We start from the raw sequence: 21681 nt of genomic DNA, 5'->3' as shown, positions 1-21681 counted from the left end.
TGGCCTTTATAAAACTATAAAACCAGAGGCATCCGTTTTCCTTTACTTCTTGCTACATGAGATTGTACATACAGGATTCATTTTTCCTCTCAGTGCTGGTAACACTTAATGCTATGTTCAAGGGAAGTGCCCTTAAGTCCATATAATAGAGCCTTATGGGATCAATAAAAGATTAGGCTAGACAGAACGAAACTCATAATGTTATATAAATATTGTGCAGAGATCAGGCTGAAATTTGAAAGACATGGGAATGGACCGCTGTGGTGATTGAATTGCTAGATAAAAGTGTGAATTCTTGCTAATAAAAGCAATTCAATGAAAAGCAAATATAATATAAGTTAGTGTACCCTTGTGAGTTCAGCCTGAAATAAATTACATTTATAAATAACTGAAAAGTGTGTAGTAAATTACCTGACAAGGCTTTGGCCAGTGCACAACATGATAAATAGCAGTATGTCATTTAATTTTACTTCCCCTTAATCTGCTTTTTACTTTAATAAATTACATAGCGACACAGTAGTACACAAGTCAAACAGGCGCACATGAAACATCATGATGCCAAGTATTAATATCAACAAGGCAGCAAGATGAAAATTCTACTTCTTGTTAATGATTTTTGGCCTTGATCATTATGATTAGTCATTCAACTAAATACTTACATTTCCTTGTGGCCAATGGCTCTTTAACAAAATGCATTTACTATTGGTGATTAATGGCTATTTTTACAGTTCCTTTAGAAGTATCCAACCTGCTGATATGTGCCTATAGCGCAAATAGCGCTAAAGATGCAGGTAAGTTTCCTAACTTTATCCCTGGCATCTTTTCCGTCACATTAGCAGTTTAATCTGTATGCTAATAAGTCATTTGGGTGCACTGGGGGTGGAAATACCATCCCCAGGACACCGATCCACCCCCCACACCTTTTTTGCCTTGCAGTCTGCATTTCTGGTATCCTGACCGTCTTCCTGTTTTTGTGACCTTGCATTTGTCTGCCTCCATTGTATCTTGCCCGCCCTCTCTGTTACTGACCCGACCTGACTATTCCATTCTGTGTCTTGTCTTTGCCCTGTTTTTTTGTCTGCACTTTTTCTGTGTTTTGTCCATCTGTCTTTATTCCTGCTCTTATTTTAGAGCAGGGACTGTGGCCCAGTTGTGGACAGTTATTTAGGACCTGCTCTGCAAATAGGCAGGGATAGTATGGGGGGTGCTAGCCGTAGGGTTCACTTGTCCTGTTTGTCTTTGTCCACCAGGGCCTTGACAATCAGCATACGGATTAAATCTCTATTAGGCTATGTTTACACATTTTTAACAGCGTCCGTTGCACAGCAACAGATGCTATTAAACAGCCAGCTGCTGGGCTGCACTCAGCCGTTCCTGCAGCCTATACCTCTGTATCGGCATCAGGAACATTCTTTTTTCACAACTGAATTAGCCATTCACTTCAATGCAATGTACGTCCGCCACTGCACATTACATTGTGTGAACAGCTGATGTGGAAGTCAATGAACAGCGTCTGGCAATAATTGACAGGGACATTATTCTAATGCCCGTTCTAAAGAACGGGCGTTAGAATAATGGTGCGTGAACACAGCGGGCGGCATTGCATTGACTTCAATGCAATGCCGCCCCTGCAGTTAGGAACGGACAGGGAGGCCATTGTAATCAGCGTCCGTTATTTACTAAAAGAAACTTACCTTCATCCTCAGTGGCCTGTGTGCCATATAATGATATTGGCAGATTAGATACATCCAACCTGCTTATAGTTTGCCCTTAAAAAATATTCAATAAAAAGGCTACAGAAAGTAGTGAAAGAACTAAATTATCCAAATGTAAAGATGTATAGATTAGTCACTCAAGTTTTTTGAGAGGGAAAAATACAGTAATGTAATTTACAATGAAAAAAAAAAATCTACTTAGAGTGTTAAGAACTCACCTGCCAGGGCTCCTGCGGCGTCATCTTCTCTCCCGGCTCCGTCGGTCGGCGCTAGGACTCAGCGCCGACGCGGCCGCGCCAGCCGGGTGACGTCACGGAAACCCAACGGCGTCCCTGGTTACCAGGGACGCCGCGGCTCCGAGTCACTCGCGGCGGCCGCCCAGACGCTACAGCTGAACGGCATCATGCTCGGGCTGAGGAGCGGATCGCTTCCCCACTCAGTCCGTAGCATGACAGCTGCTGTGTGTTTGGGATCAGGGGGTCGGGCCAATGTTGTTCTGGTCCGGACCCCTGACCCAGTATAAGTATGATTCACTTACCAGCTCACTTCGCTGGCTATTAGTTGTCTCTGATCCCAGCTCCCCAGTTCCCTGCATTCTGCCCTATCCTTTCTCTATTGTCTTGCCTGGATTCTGACCTTTTGCCTGTCCCCTGACTCTCCGTTTGTTTCTGATTTTGTACTGCGTTGCTCGTTCGGTTTCTGACTCGGCTAGTTGACTTCCCGCATTGTGTTTGTCTGTCTGTCTGCGTTTTATGTTGTGCACGTATACAGTATAGGGATTGTCTTGGTGGTTGTCCGCGACCGCTTAGGGTCGACCGAGGCAAGTAGGCAGGTGACAGTGGGTGGGGTCAGATTCAGGGCCCACTGTCTAGTGTCTTGTCTTCACCTGCCATTCCTGACATAGAGGTTGTGCAACCCCCAGACACAAGTAACATAAGTAGTGGTCTTGTCCGAAAGTCTCTAGATTTATATCTTATGCAGTCGTCCCCTAGTTTTTCACAAGCCTTGTGAAGCCTTAGTTATCTATTATCCTAACACAGGAACACCTGAAGTCTGAAAAGTGTATTTGGACCACTTGGCATGATTTTTCTCCCCTTTCTCTCAGTTATCCTTCCTTTTGGGTCACGATGGTTTTCATCTTCACAGACTTAGTGTTTGATGCTATTATGATTGCATTTAATTTCTTTATTTCATCTTCCATCTAATGGCTTAAGAGAGACCCTTACTGGCCTTAAAACAAATATACCAGTAGGTACATCACTTCAAGATCTTTACAATGATTCCATTAGAATCAATGGAGCCGCATCACAGAGGGGAGGGCAGAACGTCTCCAGTGCTTTAGGTCAGGCCGATCACTGGGAATAGAGCGGCACTGTGGGCAAGAACCGGGCCATGGTTGAAAAAAGGATTGGTAGCAGCAACCCCTCGGCAGCGCTGTTCTACTGATGTAAAAAACTTAAAGCGATGTACCTCCTGGTACATTCGCTTTACATACAACTGTTCTGTATTTTACTAAAATGTTAATAAAACTGATGTTTGAAAAGATAAAAAACAAAATAAACAACTTCTATTTACAATTGGTTACATTTAAACAGGTTTGGGAAAACATGTCTGTTTTCTTTCAGAAACAGTAGCACACCTGTCCATGGGTCTTGGCTTATGCTGCGTGTACACTGAAATTATCTTTCGAATTTTCGCAGAAACTATTGCATTTGAGCGATAATCATACTGTGTAAACACAGCAAACGATCAAACGACGAGCGAGAAATCGTTCATTTTGATCTTTTAACATGTTCTTAAATCGTCGTTCACTGAAAATTCGCAAATCGCTTCATGTAAACAGTCACCGATTTACCCTATGTAAAAGATGGGCTTAAGCGATCTTAAAAACGATCACAATAACGATTTTTCTTACGAATTTTCAAACGATTTTTCTAACAATTTCTTCGTCTAAACGCTGATCGTTATAAAAACCAAATCTTTGCTTCAAAATCATTAAACAATCGATTGGGCGAATTATCGATTGTGTAAACGCAGCATTAGTTTCTTTGATGTTAATGGAGAAATAGCCCACACAGGCTGTAGACAAGTTTGGCAGATTTTTTAGAAGAAAGCAACCATGTTTTTCAAATACTATAATGTACAACCCCTTTAAGAAACAATTAATTAAATAGTTACTATATTGGAAGTTAGACATGTTTGAATAAAAATGGCAAATAAAATATGGCAAAATAGTTTAATTTTAAAGGGGTAGTGCGGCAGTAAAGAATTATTCACAGAATAACACACATTACAAAGTTATACAAGTTTGTAATGTATGTTATGTCTGTGAAGGGCCCCCTTCCCGTGTCCAACCACCCCCGCCCGTGTACCCGGAAGTGTGTGGTGCATTATACATTACCTGATCCGTGTTGAGGGCCATCCGCCATTTTGTGCCAAACGTCATCTTCTGACGGACGGCCAAATCCCTGCCGCCGTCCCCCCTCCGCCACGTCACAACTGTGCTCAGCCGCGATTGGCTGACGCTAGATGACGCTAGAGGGCGGCTGGCATTCGGAACAGTCGGAGCTGTTCGCCGGACGAAGAAGACGTCACTGACTGAAGATCGGAGACTGGTGTCGGCATGTGACAGGTAATGTATAGCGCACCACACTTCCGGGTACACAGGTGGGTGTGGTGGGACACGGGGAAGGGGGCCATTCACAGACATAACATACATTACAAACTTGTATAACTTTGTAATGTGTGTTATTCTGTGAATAATTCTTTACCGCCGCACTACCCCTTTAAATCCCACTGTATGTTTCATTACTGATGCAATGTACAGAACATAGAGGTAATAAAAAGATATATAAATTTATTTTGAAAAAACACATATTTTGTCATGGATAAATTAAATTCACATCTAAATTCAGATCAATAATTCAATTCAGAGCTAACAAAAAAAACTAGGAATCTATGGCTGATACCATATCTATGTGTGCCTCCAAATGAATGGAAGAGAAAAAATACATGTCATGAAGTATCCCATGCAATATTTCAAAGATTCTTACAGGGCAATTTTAGGGGAGAATCTAGTATCATGCAAATACAATATGGCACATACAAACAGGCTATACAGCATTGCTGTGTGCTGAGCCCAATGTATTCTGATATACATAGAATTTTTTCCTCTCTTACAGTAAGATTTTGTGATACAAAAGCATTACAAGACCAACCATTATTGTAAGCTCTTGAGCTTCTCATGTTCCACTGGAATATCTCATAGGAGGAAAAGAGAACATGCATACATATGACACATCAAAGATCTGTATGATGTGTATTATATTTAGGGCACCAGCCCAAGGTCATCTAACCCTTCAGCAAGTTCAACATCCTTGGTATAATGTAAGGAACATGCAGCCTGATACAGCACTTCAACAAAATTCCTCCATACAGAAAAGTAAAATTCCTTTGTTAGTACTTAATGAAAACAGTGTGCAGCCAGGGGCTCCGAGTAGATACCCAGCAGCTGGTGGTAGTTAAGGAGTTACTTTTCTCAAGCTAAATCTATTAGGAAGGGTCAAGATGTTTGACGACGCACAGAGTTTAACAATTGTTCCTTTTTCCAAGCATCTGTAGGGTCATTGTGCAGAGTCAAATAATTTCCAGTATCCGAAAAATCTGGAAGCAAGATTTTACAAGGCTACAAAATGAGCAGGTATGGCTCGCAAGTCACTCCATTACTCAGACATTAGGCATAAAGAAAATCCTGTACTGTCTGCAAAGGCTTTTGTAAACTCAATATATATTTTACTACTTGATGTACTGAAAGTTAGCATGAGAGACAAGCAGACAAGCAAAAACATATTGACCCTTTATTATAAGTATATATATTTATGTATATTATGTTCATAACAAGAAGATTAAAGGGGTTTTCCAACATAAAACTAACTTGTCCCCTATCCACAGGACAAGTAAGAGATCGCAGAGGGTCCGACCTCCCAATGATCTCCAGATCACCCCCCCCCCCCCCCAGCTCCTTTGTTTTGAATACAGCCGTGGGTACAGCACATGAAATCAGTTCTTTTGTCTTCTTCCACTGACCAGTATAGAAAGTAGTCCCTCACAAAGTTCCAGCATTCTGACTTAGGGTATGTTCACACTGAGTAAAAGCGGTGGAATTCCGCTGAGGCTCTGACGCTGAATTCCTCCACTTTTACTCAGTGTGAACATACCCTTATGCACAGTGCTATGGGATCTAATTTCTCAAAATTGGATTAGTGACAGATTTTGTGTGTCCACCACTGGAGTTTGCAGAAGATGGACAAAGAAATCAGCAAAGGATGGGGAACTACCGCATTTCTCCAAAAATATAGGACCTAACTTCATTTTGCAGTATATTTTGGAGTAGCCTTGAAATATAAGCCCTACTCCAAAACTAAGCACCAATTAAAGTCAGCTGACCAGATTCTTGACACTGAGTGGCTGGGCATCAGCCAATCAGCGCCAGACTTGTTATGCTCCACCTCCGCCTGCTCACTTCAAGCTGCAGGGAGCAGGAGTGGAAAGAAGATTCACAGTAGGGGACATTGAATATGGGGGAAAGAGGGCATGCGGGCCAACTACAGGGAGGGGGAGGTATAAAGTATGTGGACTACATGCAGAGGGGAGAATTATACAGTTTGGGGAACATCTACAAAGGGGGGAGGCAGGTATACAGTATGAGGGGACTTACTGCAGAGAGGGAATGTATACAGTATGGGGGAATAACTACAGAGGGGGAGGGAGTCATAAAGTATAGGGACTCCCTACAGAGGATTTGTATACAGTATGGGGGAAGAATTACAGAGGAGAGATGTATACAGTATTCGATGCCTTACTGCAGAAGGGGAAAGTACAAAGTATAGGACATTAAAACTTAACCCGATCCTTTAGTTAGATCTGAACATCTCAGATCTAATGTTGTGTAGTCAGTTGACTTTCCACTTGCCTCAAAGAGATGTATTAGAGTGGCCCACGTGCATGATTTTGGTACACACTTATTTAAGCTGCTCTTCTTCAGTGATTGCTTATTTGATCCTCTGGCCATGCAACAAAGTGTATTTTGGCAAGACTATTTGGGAAGCCCAGTCATCAGGTGGTGAGCACATTTGTGTGAGCATACAGATGAAAGAAACCCTCTTGCAATGCAGGGAAAGGAATTTCGTAAACAATCACCTGTAAGTCTGTCCTTTTTGGCCAATTAACAATTACCCAAATATAACAGAGGGGCAATAACAACTGCCAGCTACTCCAAAGGGAAACCATGTGGATTTATATATTAAAGATGTATAACCATGTGGGTTGGAATGATTAGTAGAATTTATTATGTTTCTTTAGATGTCGTCCCAGAAGTTACATTATTGATTACCAGTGCATATTATGGCTCCTTGGACCCACATCATGCATCTTCAATTTTTTTTCTCTTTTGTGTTTTTGATTTTGTGTATCCTTTTTATCTTCTTTTCTTTTGTTTTGCCTGTTTATTGTAAAGGTTGTTGCTGATGCTTGTGTAGTAAATTTTACCCTCCAAAGGGTTAACTGTCTGTAAATGATTGTGTTATTTACTGTATTTATTTTTTTTTTATTGGCTGATTGCCCTAATTATTACCCTTGCTAAAATGCTCCAAAGAAGTTATATAACATTAACATGCATCCTACTGTATGTCACTCTGCTGTTTCATAATTGGTCCTCGTTGACCCTCTGCACTAGCCTTGTTTTGTTTGGAGGAAGACTGCCTGCAATTATGTCGTACTTATGGACCCCAATTGCCCTGGGGTGTTATTCTAGCCATGGCTCACGCTACTATTGTAATCCCAGTCCTCTATTGCCATGTGAATCTTGACCTATTGTGGAGGATGACTATTCCATTTACATGTTGCAATAGTCTATTATGACATTATTGGCTGGTACCAGTTAGTTATGATTTTTAATCCAGGTTATAATCCAGGCCTTTGAGTAATTTCCTGAGGATATAGCCGTTGCTCAAGATACCAATGTGTTCACTCTTTATCATTCTTGAAATGCATTATGTTGTACAGTTTGTCATGACACCAATATAATATAATCTTGTGTCATCCTGTAAAAAATATCCATTAGACAATTATTATTTTTGGACCATGGTAGCCTATGGCGTTGGGGATGGCCTAAAGGTACTGTTGGGGATGGCCTACAGTACTGTATATTTGCAAAATACATCTCATGATAGAGTAAAGTTAAGGAAAGACTACATTTTCATGTGTGCCTTACCCTGTGCAGAAAACAGAGCTTAGGTTTTTGATTTGCAATTAAATATAGGTATGTCTAGAATAAACATATATCTATCCTAAGGTAATATTGTAAGGGCAGACTAGATGTTCTATAGGATCTTGTCCTACCGTTAAGGTTCCATGTTTCTAGAACATTAACTAAATATCATATCCTATGAATATCATAAAAGTACAGTATAAAAAGTTTGATCTGAGTCCAATAAACCTGACTTGGGACGGAATTTCCAATTGCATACCTTACATGATACCTCATTGATACTTTACAGAAAACCTTCCTGACACTGCTCAAGATTAATCTACAAATTTATTAAATACCGATGCTACAATGTTGTGTTTCAGTCTTTGTGTGTGGTCTAGACAGACTGTGGAAGACTCGCAAAAGCCAATCATCTGGATAAGTCTCATAGTTTCATTATTGTTGAAGAAACATGGCTTTTAGGATGTCTACAGAATATATCTCACTATTTATAGCTTGTTGTAAATGTCAGAATGAAAAAAACACATCCCTAGAGAGTATGTAATATAGCATAAATACCTCTAATTGTACACCCAATGGTCTGTTTAATGCATGGGTGGCATTGGAGTGCATACTATAGAGCAGCTTCCTTCATCTGCTATGGATTGCATAGAGAAGAGGTAAGCCTTGTTACACAGCACAACATAGGTATGACATGGCAAAAAGTCACAGGATCACACAGGCCATTTTTCTTTAAAAAAAAAGAAGAAAAGTAAGGATGAGTAGTTCAGTTGTGAAAAAACTGACCCTCCCATGATGGTGGCATGAACCATCTTAGGAGGGTTGATTTTGGTTTTAAGAATAATGTCCAATTCATTTTCATGGTGGACCTCAACGGTCTAGAAGTTCCAACAAAATCAATTTAGTTTAGACCTGAAAAGTCAGATGGACATTACCTAAATATGTTTAATTAATATGTTAAATAGTTATTAAAGATTAGAAACACTTAACTGCTTTCTTCTACAAACAACATCGCTCTTGTCTATAGTTTCTAAGTGGTATTGCCATTCTGTTTCATCAAAGTTAAAGGGGTTGTCCGGCGATAAAAAATTATTCACAGAATAACACACATTACAAAGTTATACAACTTTGTAATGTATGTTATGTCTGTGAATGGCCCCCTTCCCCGTGTTTCCCCCCACCCACGCTAGACCCGGAAGTGTGGTGCATTATACTCACCGCATCTCGTGTCGTCCACGGTCTCCGATCGTCAGCAGTGACGTCTTCTTCGGGAGGCCGGCGGATCTTCCCGAGTGCCGGCCACCCTCTGCAGCGTCATCCGAAGCTCAGCCGCGATTGGCTGAGCATAACTGTGCTCAGCCAATCGCGGCTGAGCGACTGATGACGCGGCCACGAAGAAGGCGGCCATGAAGAAGACGTCACTGCTGACGATCGGAGACCGTGGTCGGCACGTGACAGGTAATGTATAGCGCACCACACTTCTGGGTACACGGGTGGGGGGTGGTGGGACACGGGGAAGGGGGCCATTCACAGACATAACATACATTACAAAGTTGTATAACTTTGTAATGTTTGTTATTCTGTGAATAATTTTTTATCGCCGGACAACCCCTTTAATAGAACTGAACTGTAATACCACACAACCAGGACAGGTATGGCACTGTTTTTGGAACAAAGAAATTATGTTTTTGTAATCCTAAATAACCCCTTTAAGATATACATTGTATGGCATATATAGTTAGTTAGTTAGATAGTTGGTTATTATTACATATAGTAACATAGTTTGTAAGGCTAAAAAATGACAAAAGTAATAGCACCGCCAATTATTTTGCAATGTTACTCCAGAGAAAGACAAAAAAAAATCCCCATGAGGTAGAATCCAATTTTCTTATTTTAGGGGAGAAAGTTTCCCAAACCAAAATCTGGCAATCAAAGTAAATCCCTGGATCAACAACACATCTCCAGTAATCCAGTAACTATAACCTGTAATATTATTACACTCTAGAATTGTACCTAGGCCCTTTTTGAACTCTTGTAGTGAGTTCACTGTAATAACTTTCTCTGGCAGAAAGTTCTATGGTCTTACTGCTCTTACAGTAAAGAATCCCCTTATATGTTGGTGTAGAAACCTCCTTTTGTCTAGATGTAGAGGATGCCCTTTGTTATAGGTATAGTTGTGGGTAAAAAATAAGTCATGGGTGAATTCTATGACCAGGGGCCTTTTATATGTTAGACATCTGTGGTACTGTATGTAACATAGATATTTATTCATCAGCTTCTAAAGAGAAACACTCAGTAATCTTACTAATATAATATAATAAATATCAGAACTGGTGGTACTCAAGGGAAATAAAGGAAAACATTTCTTTAATAAAAATGAACAAGTCACCAGAGGTGTCAGGACAAGTATAGTAGAAGCTCAGAGATTAAAATATGCTTGGAGTTGGAACAAGGTAATAAAATCAACTCTATAGGGTGTAAGCTTTAGGACAGAAAATAGAGGGAGTCTTGAAAGTAATTGATTGGAAAATTACAACTGAGAACTCCGTTTGCCCTATAAAAGCTATTATTTGTGATAAGATGTAATGGACTTTATCTTATTACACATACTGAATATATGGTATATCTAAAATTGTGATGTAAGGTTAAAGGGGAAGTCTGGGCAAAATAATTTTAAGATATGTTATTGCCCAACAAAAGTTATGAAAATTACTAATAGGCAATGCTGTAGTAAGTGCAGGGAAAATGCACTATAGGTGAGTTTCCCATAATAAGTGTCTATTAGTAATTTTCATAACTTTTTTTTGTGCAATACCATATCTTAAAATTATTTTGCACGGACTTCCCCTTGAAGTGCCATACAGACTGCTCTATACATTCAATATATCAAGATTTACATTTACATTAGATGGGGGCATGACCTAGAACAAATCTCTGACCTGCTATCCTTCCATTAACCTGGGCATCCTGCCTTCTCTCTGGCTTATTTCAACTCCCTTTGCTTGATACACTCCTCTGGTGTACTATGGCAAAAAAAAATAATAAAATACATATGGCAAATACAAACAAGCGAATGGTGGGGACCACAAGAGGCCTCAGCCACTGGTGCAATCTTCTAGCTTAGGCACAGCAGCTGCTATCATCAATCCTGGTCCGAACGATGACGTGCCTACTGATGACTAGGAAGACCAAGATGGAGTGGGAACAGACTGGCTCACACATCCAGCCAAGCTATCCAAAATGGTGGTGTTGTCTATTCAACCTGTTACATCGTTGCCAGAGCTCAACTGTGGCTTCATTCGTTCTCTGAGAAATTTAAACATTGTCGTAAGCTGAACTTAGTGGTCCAACATGTGATGCACACTGCTGCTCTATCTGCTCAAGGGGCTCAGCAGTCACGCTCATTGGTGGACCCCCACTTATCAGTAAGATATCCCTCTATCCTTTGGATCTTTTATTCTTGGGAAAACCCCTTTAAATTATCAAGCATTAGAAAAACATGGCCAATTTATTCCAGAGGCAACGTGACTCTTGTCTCTAGTTCAGGTGTGGTTTGCAATTAAAGTGTATCTGTCATCATAAAAAACATCTTTTGAGATGTGACAGAGACGAGCCAAAAGTATTCAGACCTGTACAGATCGTGAAAACGAGTGGGGGAGAGGACTGTGCTGCAGCGGATCCGCTACCCGCTCTGTGTCAGAAAAAAAAGAGTTGGGCTCTATAGACTTACACATGACACAGAGCCGGAACATTTCAGCACTTTCCAATGGAACTGGGTTGCATAACCCCTCCCAAACTGGGTATAAAAGTCATGCTGTCTCTGGAACCCCTTTTAACTGGGGGATAAAGGCAAAACCCAAAAGCCAGGGTCAATAGGGTTAATATTTTGCAATTCACGTTAAGAGCACTAGATGCTTGTGGTTTTTGATTCTGTACTGTGATTTTACAACACTTTAAAGATTATTTTACAGAAACTTGTAGCAGTTTTTCCATTAGTATAAAAGGCCTAAATCACCATTGTGAGAATGGCATAACGTACTGTAGATCATTGTTCACCTGGAAAATGTGAACTGCAGATTTTATTCTCCTGTTTTATTTGAGAATTCCAGTAAAAAGTAATGATCCAAAGAAATGTTTAGATTTTCCATTTTATGAGATGTGTAACATTTGCTGGGAAAGTGAGAAGGTTTAGCTACTTTCAACCAGATGATATGAGTTACATAGAAATTCAGTAAGCACTGTTCAGGATATACCTGTAAATGCCTATCATAAAAGTACTGTAGCATCACCCATACAGTGATATACTTATATGAACTCAATGGAAAAAAGCTAACAATAAAACAAATCCATGTGTGATACAATGTTATTGTTGTAATACAGACTGCAAAGTACTTTCTTAGCTGTCACAGCAGCCTAACATACAGTACAGTACTTTAAAAGTCATGATCACAGAGCCCGTCTGAACCAAAACTCTTCTGTATATCGGTGCCAAATCATTTCCTGGGGCAATTTGCTGATTTGCCTGTTTATCTAAGTTTATAAGACTGTTTGGATACAAAATTGTTGCTGTTTTGTTTGCCTTGTAGAATAATCCTTTTTTTATTAAATACAAATAAATCATACAAGCAAAACAAATGATAATTACATTTTACATAATAAATCATTGAAGTAATATTTTGCACAGACGATTGAGAGTAACATAAATTGGACCTGGTAATTACACATGTGAGTCACCATACTGTGTAGTTATAGAGTGATAAAGATATTAAAGGGATAGTGCGGTGCTACACGTTTATTCACTAAATAACACACATTACAAAGTTATATATATATATATATATATATATATATATATATATATATATATATATATATATAAAGTGTGGTGCATTATACTCACATAATCACTGTCGACCCCGGCCACCATCTTGGCACGTCATCAGCTTCTCAGCCGTTATTGGCTGAGCAGCTGATGACACACCAGAGGGGGGCCGACATGAGGGAGGGCTGAAGCAGTCCAGCCGGCCTCCTGAAGATGACGTGTTCGACCCAAGATGGTGGCCGGGGTCGACAGTGATTATGTGAATATAAAGCACAACACTTCCGGGGTGGGGGGAACACGGTGAAGGGGGCCATTCACTTAAATAACACACATTACAAAGTTGTATAACTTTGTAATGTGTGTTATTTAGTGAATAAACGTGTAGCACCACACTACCCCTTTAACTGAATAGAGCTACTGTTTACAGTCACCACATTCGATCAAGAACTTGGTAAACTTTCCTGTTTTACATGCCTTCGGCTTTTTGATGGAAAATAGGATGGCATATGGAAGGGCCCATTTTGGGGTTTTTTTTGTCCCCACCCAACACAAAAATAATTGGACTATTCCAGTTCTAGGCTAGGTTTACTCATCGCCTTTTTTTGGACATTTTGAGGCCAAATAAAATTCGTTATTTTGAAAAAGCAAAATAACGAATGTTACGCCCCTCATTACTTAAATGACAATGTCCACTAAGACGGACATCAAACGGCCAAAAAAAGGTGGTGCGTGAACCTTACCTTACACTGGCCACTAGAGCAGTCACTATGTTGTACAAAACCTCTTGCTGTTTCATGTAACTCATTTTTCAGCTCTGCCATAAAGATCTTATTATCATTAAAGAATAGGCTAAACAAATGTAACAAACTATTTTAAAATAGTGAAAAAATTGGCATTCTTTAGTATAAAATACATTTTTTGTGCATATGTTACCCAAAAACCTAGGATCTGTCAGCAGCTTTTTGCTGAGTAGGGATTTACCAGACAAAATGTATTGACCTATCCTCAAGATAGTATATTAATAGAAGATGGGTGGGTGCCTATACCCAGCACCCCTACCAATCTATGCCAAGCTGTGACATAGGTATACACAGTGAAAAATGGCAGGAAGCAAACAGCTCTGTTTAGAAGTAGAAACTTACCTTTTCCTGTGCCCGTGGTGAGCAGTGGGAGCGGCCTCGGGACCCACGCCGGAAGGCGTGGATGTCACAACTCAGGGAAAAAGGCCTGTCCCGGCTGATTTATTGGCCGCTCAGCCAACCAGTGACTGGAGCAACATTCTGCCCCAGCCACTGACTGGCTGAGCGTCCAGGTCATCAGCACCAGAGATCACGGAGCCTGGCGGGAGTCATGAAGTGATCCCACCTCTCACCTAGGGTACAGGGAGAGGTAAGTTCCTACTTGTAATCAATTCCCCCCCTGCCATCTGCCGCATTTTAGAAATCGTCTGACTTCTCCTTTAAATAATTGCTTCAGTCATCTTGTAATTGGAAAACAGAACAGTCTCTATCCATCTAGTGAAATCCGTTAACATAAGGCATATTGGTCTCTAAGAGGCTGTTAGTCTTTTGGACCATTGTACTAGTATATTTCACTCATTTGTATCATTAGGTATTGGCTGGAATATACACACTACTATATAAATCATTTATTGCATCTTTGAGGATTCAAGCTATAAATTAAAATGGGTTTGCTTTGGCGACTGTCCATTCTACATTTTACTTAAAACCACATTTTTTCTTTTCCTAACAATGCTAATAAAAGTAAAAACAGACAATTCATTGCATATTTTCTTTGTTTCTTTGTACACGCACACTGAGTATAACGCATGTTGCAATACTATGCAATAGCTATTATTACTTATAGGCGAATGGTGGTTCTAACTGGTAAAAATACGTAACACGTTAGGTAGAAAGTGCAGAGACAGCTTCATTTTTACTACCCATTTTATTACCAATCCGAGATACACAGATGTGTCACAACGTCAGAATTTATAGCCAAGCTCTACCTCGGAGACTTTTAGCTTCAACACAATAATCATGTTTGATGACTGCCAAAATCACAAGGGTTGGCAACCTTTAAGTAGCACTTAAGAAGAATGGTTGGATGACTGGAAAGAAAACCAAAAGCCATAAGTCATTAAAGTTTAAAAGATGGCTTCTAAAGGCAAACTTATTCCAACCTACAACGGGCAAATGTTACATGTCTAATCCAATAAGCTTAATGTAGCACAATATACAGGCTGGGAAAGAAGAATTAATGTTGGATATTTTGTAAGACCTGTACTTAATAGGCAGCAAAGCCAACTACTGGTAGTTAGAAATGTACAGTAGAGGGAATATTTGTCAAGTCAACATCCATCTTTGGGTAGCTGCATAGTAAAGTAAATAGGAAATAGTACATCTTTATCTTTGAATAATTTTTCAGATATTTTTTCGCTATCGCTATGCTTGTTTGTAGGTAGCTATGGGATATTATTTTAGTATTTTGTATATGTGTTTTTGTATTTTTAGGCTATGTTTACACAACGTATATTTTTGTAAAATCACGGCCGTTGTACATTACGAAAATATACGTTACCTTTTCTTCTATGAGATCCCGGCCGGAGCATATACACATAGTATATGCTCCGGCCAGGATCTCTTGCGGCGCCGCAAACAACTGACATGTCAGTTTTCTGCAGGCCGCTATTCACTGAACTCTGCGGCCGTAGAAAACCCTGTCAGTGCACACTGTGGAGCGAGCGGCTCCGGCCACTCGCTCCATAGTGTGCTATGGAGAGTTCTGATGCGGGCGCGCACGGATGCGCCCGCATCAGAACACTGCGGCCGAAAAGATCACTGCAGTACCGGCCAGGATGATCTTATCAGAGACCAGCCGTTTCGTGACCTGGCCGGGTCACGGAACGTCCGGTCTCATACATTATATGATCATGGCCTTATTCTGATGATAGCCACGAGTACTAAGGGCAACCAGCCTGATTACCATGTAAATACCTGTATCTTATTTTAAAGACAAATATTCCAATTAACATATTCTATGAATAGCTAGTGATGAGCGAATCATTTTAGAATGAATTAAATTCCTTCAGAATTTTACTAAAAGAATCTTATTCATCAGTGTACCGTTTTCTGTAGAGATGAGGTTTGTACAAACTCAAACCATCAGCATTTGACTCCTGCTCTCTTCCTTTCCATGGTAAAGGTGGAGACAGCCCAAGTCCCGCCTGGCAAACAGGGATACAGCCCATTATCTAGGCTGTATTCTTGTTTTTAAGGAGGGACTTGGGCTGTCTCCATCTTCCCCATGGAACGGGAAGACAGAGGGATTCAAATGATCTCTAATTTTCTGTGATTGGTTTTAGCTGAACCTACAGTATGCAGCTTACTGAGCAGCATGGCATACTCTGCATGCCCCACCGCTCACTTCACATTCCAAAATACGCACAGCACAACGAATGCGACCCAGACATAAGCGGTGATGATGTAGGCATTTTACTCTACGTTTGCTGGTCTGGGCACTCTTCACAATTTCTAAGACCAGGGTCCTTGCTCCCATAATGACTGCTTACACTGCATGCCCCACTGCTTATTTCACACTCAGTCTACATTACACCGATCAAGCAATTGCTCGCTACCCAGACATAATGTGATGGTGTATAAATTTCACTCTATATGCGCCAAGGCAGGCACTCTGCACCCTGCCAAGTGAATATTCATTTAGCAAGAAGGTACACAATGTTGAAGACCAGAGTCCCTGCTTCTGTGCAGTGATCAGGTATGCTCTATGCAGTCTCTGGATAAAAGATGCTACGCACTGACACACTCCTTACGCTTGCTGGGACAAATGCTCTGCCCCAGACCCAGCAAGTATAGAGCCACTAATGGAATTTGAAATGAACCTACAGCCAATTCACAGTAAATCCTCCTGAAACTAATTTTGGAAGGTCACTAATCTCTAATAACTACAAAGATTACACATAAAAACACATAATAGGAATATGGTTAAAATACTGTATAAGCACCCTTAGGGTTTTATTAGATGAAGCTGTTTTTCACGATAAACTATCGCTAACGATGTATCACTAATCTGAAATTGTTCAACATATTACACGGAACAAGAGGCGTTATAATAATCGTTACTATGATCATTTAGTCTATCTGATCCCAGCAAAGGAATTAACAATGTGGAATTACATTGAACAACTAGTGAATTAGCAAACAATTAACATTGATTTTAAGGTCAGATGTAGATCAATGATCAATGACACACAAACTATTTTTCAATCGTTGCCTGCAATTACACTGAACGATTATCATTTACATTCAAATGATTTAACGATTTTCTGATAATCGTCCCATCTAATAGGGCCCTATTTGAATTGCTGAGGATTCTTCATGCAGATTCATGCACAAAAAACTCACAGGAAACCAATACTATGCATTTTACAAATCTCACCCACACACTACAGATTTTTTTCGGATGGAAACTGACATGCTACATTGAATTTATTGCTGATTTGAACCAAAATACACCAGTGTGTTTGTAGTAGGAAAATCTACCAACTGTCCTAAAAGATCCATGGTGGGGCTAGAAAAAAACATCTACTAATATGCCATTACTTGATGAAATAAAAATTACCCTTTATGGTCTACTTACTGTATGTCAATGGACAGTGACCTGGGATGTGTCTATTTCTGCACCTAGGGAGATTAATAGTAGGCCGCAGCTGGGGGTTGGACAGACATGTAATAAAAGTCATTACAAACCCCATTCACATACATTGCTCTTGTTGAGATTTTCCAGGGTAGATGAACTTTCTGTAAGGCGTGTAAAATCAATTTTTTATATACAAAAACTTGCAGGTGTTTAACTTGCACTTCCAGAAAGCTTGCATTTACAATGTTCCCTCAAACCATCAAGTAAAGTGCCTATATTATCTCCAAGGAAAAGTCCCTGCCAACCCTGTGGGGTTCTGTGCAGTCATGTAATTATCTTATAAGTCATTTCAGCTAGTTTCAGTGACATAATAATAATGGCCATCACGGAAAGTCTTTCTCATTTAGCCTGAAACAACTATTCTCCATGGGCCAAGTGCAAACAAAACCATACTTTATTATACACACGCCCACACGTTTTACCATGTTTTTTTTCTGTATTATCTGCAAGTGCTAATAGTGAACATGGTTTCACGGCTGCCTTTTGTATGGTAAATCTGGCAGCAAACATCACCAAATTCACTGCATGTTAAATCATTTTTTGCAAATTAACATGTCCAGAGGGAAATATCTTATTCTTCAAGATTTCATAATCGTCATGTAGAACAGGTATCTTCCCTAACACTAGAAGGCCAATGCTGAATAAAATTTTCTTACCATTATGTCTCTTTACTAAATAAACCATTAGGCACATAGTTTTATGCTGATTTGATGCATAGTATTCCATTAAGCTTGAAAGAAACTACAAATTGTGGGACTTTTAATAGTAAGTCTGTGCAATGTTCTATATTTTAACAAGCTATTTTAGAACTGTAACTCCCAATTTTTACTATTAGTAATAAGCAGTTTTTAGTTTTATAGCAATTATGAAAATAAGTGTAAAGAAACTGTGTAAGTCCATGGCTCAAATGTTCCTGTAGTTAGAAAAAAAATACCATAATAGTATTAAGCTGTACGATGGCACATGGAGACCCTACAGAGCCACTCAGTATCTGATGTTTTTCTCCCCCAGTAGCTATTGCAGCATGATAACTGCATAATAACTGCATAATATGGAATCGGATAGATAACGATAGGTAACGCTTCCATGGCGTACAATGTAGTGTAGTTAGTTTCCATACTGGTGCCATTGTGTGACATGCAGTTTGTTTGTGCTAAACATAACTAGTTGAAAGTTTCAGCTAGTTTGCTGGTCAAGTGATCTACAGAGGGAATAACCATTTCATTGGGGCACTGGTAAAAAAAAAAAAAAAAACTATACTAGAATTATGTCGTATGGAGCCATAATGGTGAACACATAAACTGCATGGCGTCCCACTCTACCTCGGTATACCTTTCTCACTCAGGTAAGTTGAGCTTCATATGTTTGATTATTGATGTTATCTACCTACAAAGCTTTTAGTGGAATTAATAAAAAAAAATCTATGCGTGCTCTCCCTAATTCCAACGACTGTCAACAGGACCTTCCAAGATAACATTGTTTCATCTCTTTGTTACTTGGATAATATTCATTAAAAATCTGTATTCTCCATTTATCTTTTGGAAAAGAAAAAAATCTTTGGAATTTACATCTCCTGAAGAACTTAAAGGAGAACTAAATAAAACTAAAAGCACCATCTCTGTGCTTCTGTAGCCTTGCATCGCTGCTCCTGGACTCCTGCTGGCCTCCTTTAGCTCTTGCAACATCACAACTCCGCTCAGGAAGGTCCTTTCAGCCAGTCAGTGACTGAGGCGGGACACCTCTGCAGTCATTGATTGGCTGAGGAGGTACTTTCCCATGATGTAGCAGAAAGCCACGAGAAAATGAAGTCCAATGTCTGTTAGAGAGGTGGTGAGGCGGCAAAACGGGGGCACAGGGATGGATTATTATCATTATTATTTATTTATTTATTTATTAGTGCCTGCAGTGGATTTTTTGTTGTGGCTTGAATACTCCTTTAAAAAACCTAACATGATGAAACAATATATTTTAGAATTATGTTTTTATTCATTGTTCAGTGTTTGGGACTTACCTTCCTCACAGTTGCTTCCGGTGAAACCCGGGCAGCACCTCCACTCCAATGTTGTGGCTGTACGATATGACATTTTATATATGGGTCTCAGCACAGTCCTATAACTAATAAAGAACAAAATTAGACTACTTCATGTAAAAACAATGTTTGTTACACCTTAAAATAATGGATGAAATTCCTAAATAATTCTTCCAGGATGTGAAAGAATTTGTATGATATATATATATATATATATATATATATGATAAATATAGACATTTGGGAAGGGGGGGGGGGTATTTTCTAAGATCTGCATACTATATGTTGGTCCTTACTAAAATCCTGCTACCTTGGTGTTCACCTATTTATTGAGAGGTGTACAGCTTTTAATAAATCGGACACTGTAGCTGTTGCCCCACACACTGCATTCTGAGATGTATGATAGCTCTCTAGTGTATATTGCAATAAATCAGGCAGCGCTTATGTCATGCTCCTTTGTACTTAATTTTATGTCCCTAACAATTACAGCTGTACCATTAATAGAATAGAAAACTAAGGGAAGTTTTATAATTTCTTTTTTTTTTGGGGGGGGGGGGGGGAGACATAAAATGGTTGTTTTAGGGCCATTTTACATCCCAAATTTCATGTCTGCGCACATAGGTTTTTTGATACCCAGATTACTAACTGATAAAAGAACTACGGAGTGGGGGGGGGGGGGGGGGGCGGTTATTAAAGGGTATCTGTCATCTTTATATTGTGCTTAGGTGTCAAAATTGTGGTGATGAGCTGCAGCATGCATGCTTCTTCCCTATAGCATTAATAGATGTGGGAACTAAGGTAGGTTTTATAATTTTGGGGGGGACATAAAATGGTTGTTTTGGAGCCATTTTATATCCCAGATATCATGGTTGTGCACATATCTTCCCAGATATGTGCACAAGATTACTAACTAATAAAAAAAAAACAGGGGGGTGGGGGGCAGTTATTAAAGGGAATCTGTCATCTCTATATCATGCTTAGGTGCCAAGATGGTGGTGCTGAGCTGCAGCATGCATGCTTCTTCCCTCGCCCATCCTTCCTTGCCTTGACTGAGTGACGTACAGAGCTCAGTTTTGGAAGCTGAGCCCTACATGGCAATTGGTCAAAACTTAAATCTACTACTTAAATCAAGTTTTTGGTGATTTTCTTTTTCTCACTTTTCATTTTATTCTATCTATATTTAAAAAATCCTGAAATCTTTTTTGTCTGGTCACCAGATATAATTTAAAGCTAATACGTTGTGTATTGGTACAAATCACATTCCTGCTGTGTCTTTCTGCCTTATCATCACAGACAGAATTACAATAAAGGTCACACCAGTATATAAATCAGACAGGGTCCCTCTGCCTGTAGAATGAACCCTGCACATGTCACAGAGCATACCTAAAAGACCATTGTGCCTACATCTATGACACTTGCTGTAAAGCATGGGGGAGATTTATCAAACATGGTAAAACTGGCTCAGTTGCCCCTAGCAACCAATCAGATTCCACCTTTCATTTTCCAGAGTCTGTGAGGAATAAAAAGTGTAATCTGATTGGTTGCTAGGGGCAACTGAGCCAGTTTCACTTTACACCATGTTTGATAAACCTACCCCCATATCTCTAAAAACAGCTTAGGCAAGATGGCTGCCCCACAACAATGTACAAAAAAAAAAAGTACAGAAAACAGAAACAGATTAGAAAAAAAAGAAAGTTTCGTTATATGGTTAAAAAAAAAGGAAAGAAAATAACTTGCCGCCTAAATGGCCTGGCTATGGAGAGCAGTTGCCTATGGCAACCAGTGTCAGAAGGAATTAAAGCTACTCTGTACCCAGCTGTTTTTAATCCAAGATTTGTCCTGTGGTCCGTTCGGCAGGTGATGCAGTTATTGTCCTAAAAAACAACTTTTAAACTTGCAGCCCTGTGCCAAATGGCCATGGCCTAGAGCAGTGGCGTCGCTAGGCATAATCATTCGGGGCCCAAGCCCGAATGATTTCAGCCGAGCCCCGAAAGTTTTTTTGATTCCGCCAACGCCGAAATAACAGCAGTCGGGGCCTCTGATAGATCACTATCAGAGGCCCCAGGCTACTGTTACTTCGGCGCTGGCAGCCCACGGGTGCGGGATCAGCCTAACCTTGTCGGCACCA

The 21681-nt window shown here is 39.9% G+C and overlaps 1 protein-coding gene across 1 annotated transcript in view; it reads right to left on the bottom strand.

Annotated features, from left to right (window-relative positions):
• The window catches only part of COL26A1 (collagen type XXVI alpha 1 chain), a 280252-nt gene that overhangs the window by 185429 nt on the left and 73142 nt on the right, over window positions 1–21681 (bottom strand). The window contains exon 3 of the mRNA XM_069944702.1: window positions 19536–19639. Coding sequence (XP_069800803.1) covers window positions 19536–19639 — 104 coding nt within the window. The remainder of the gene's footprint in view (window positions 1–19535; window positions 19640–21681) is intronic.

Source organism: Dendropsophus ebraccatus, chromosome 11 (assembly GCF_027789765.1).
Source record: "Dendropsophus ebraccatus isolate aDenEbr1 chromosome 11, aDenEbr1.pat, whole genome shotgun sequence".
Lineage (NCBI taxonomy): Eukaryota > Metazoa > Chordata > Amphibia > Anura > Hylidae > Dendropsophus > Dendropsophus ebraccatus.
Note: the sequence above shows the minus strand (reverse complement) of the source record. Positions and strands in the feature narration are given on the sequence as shown.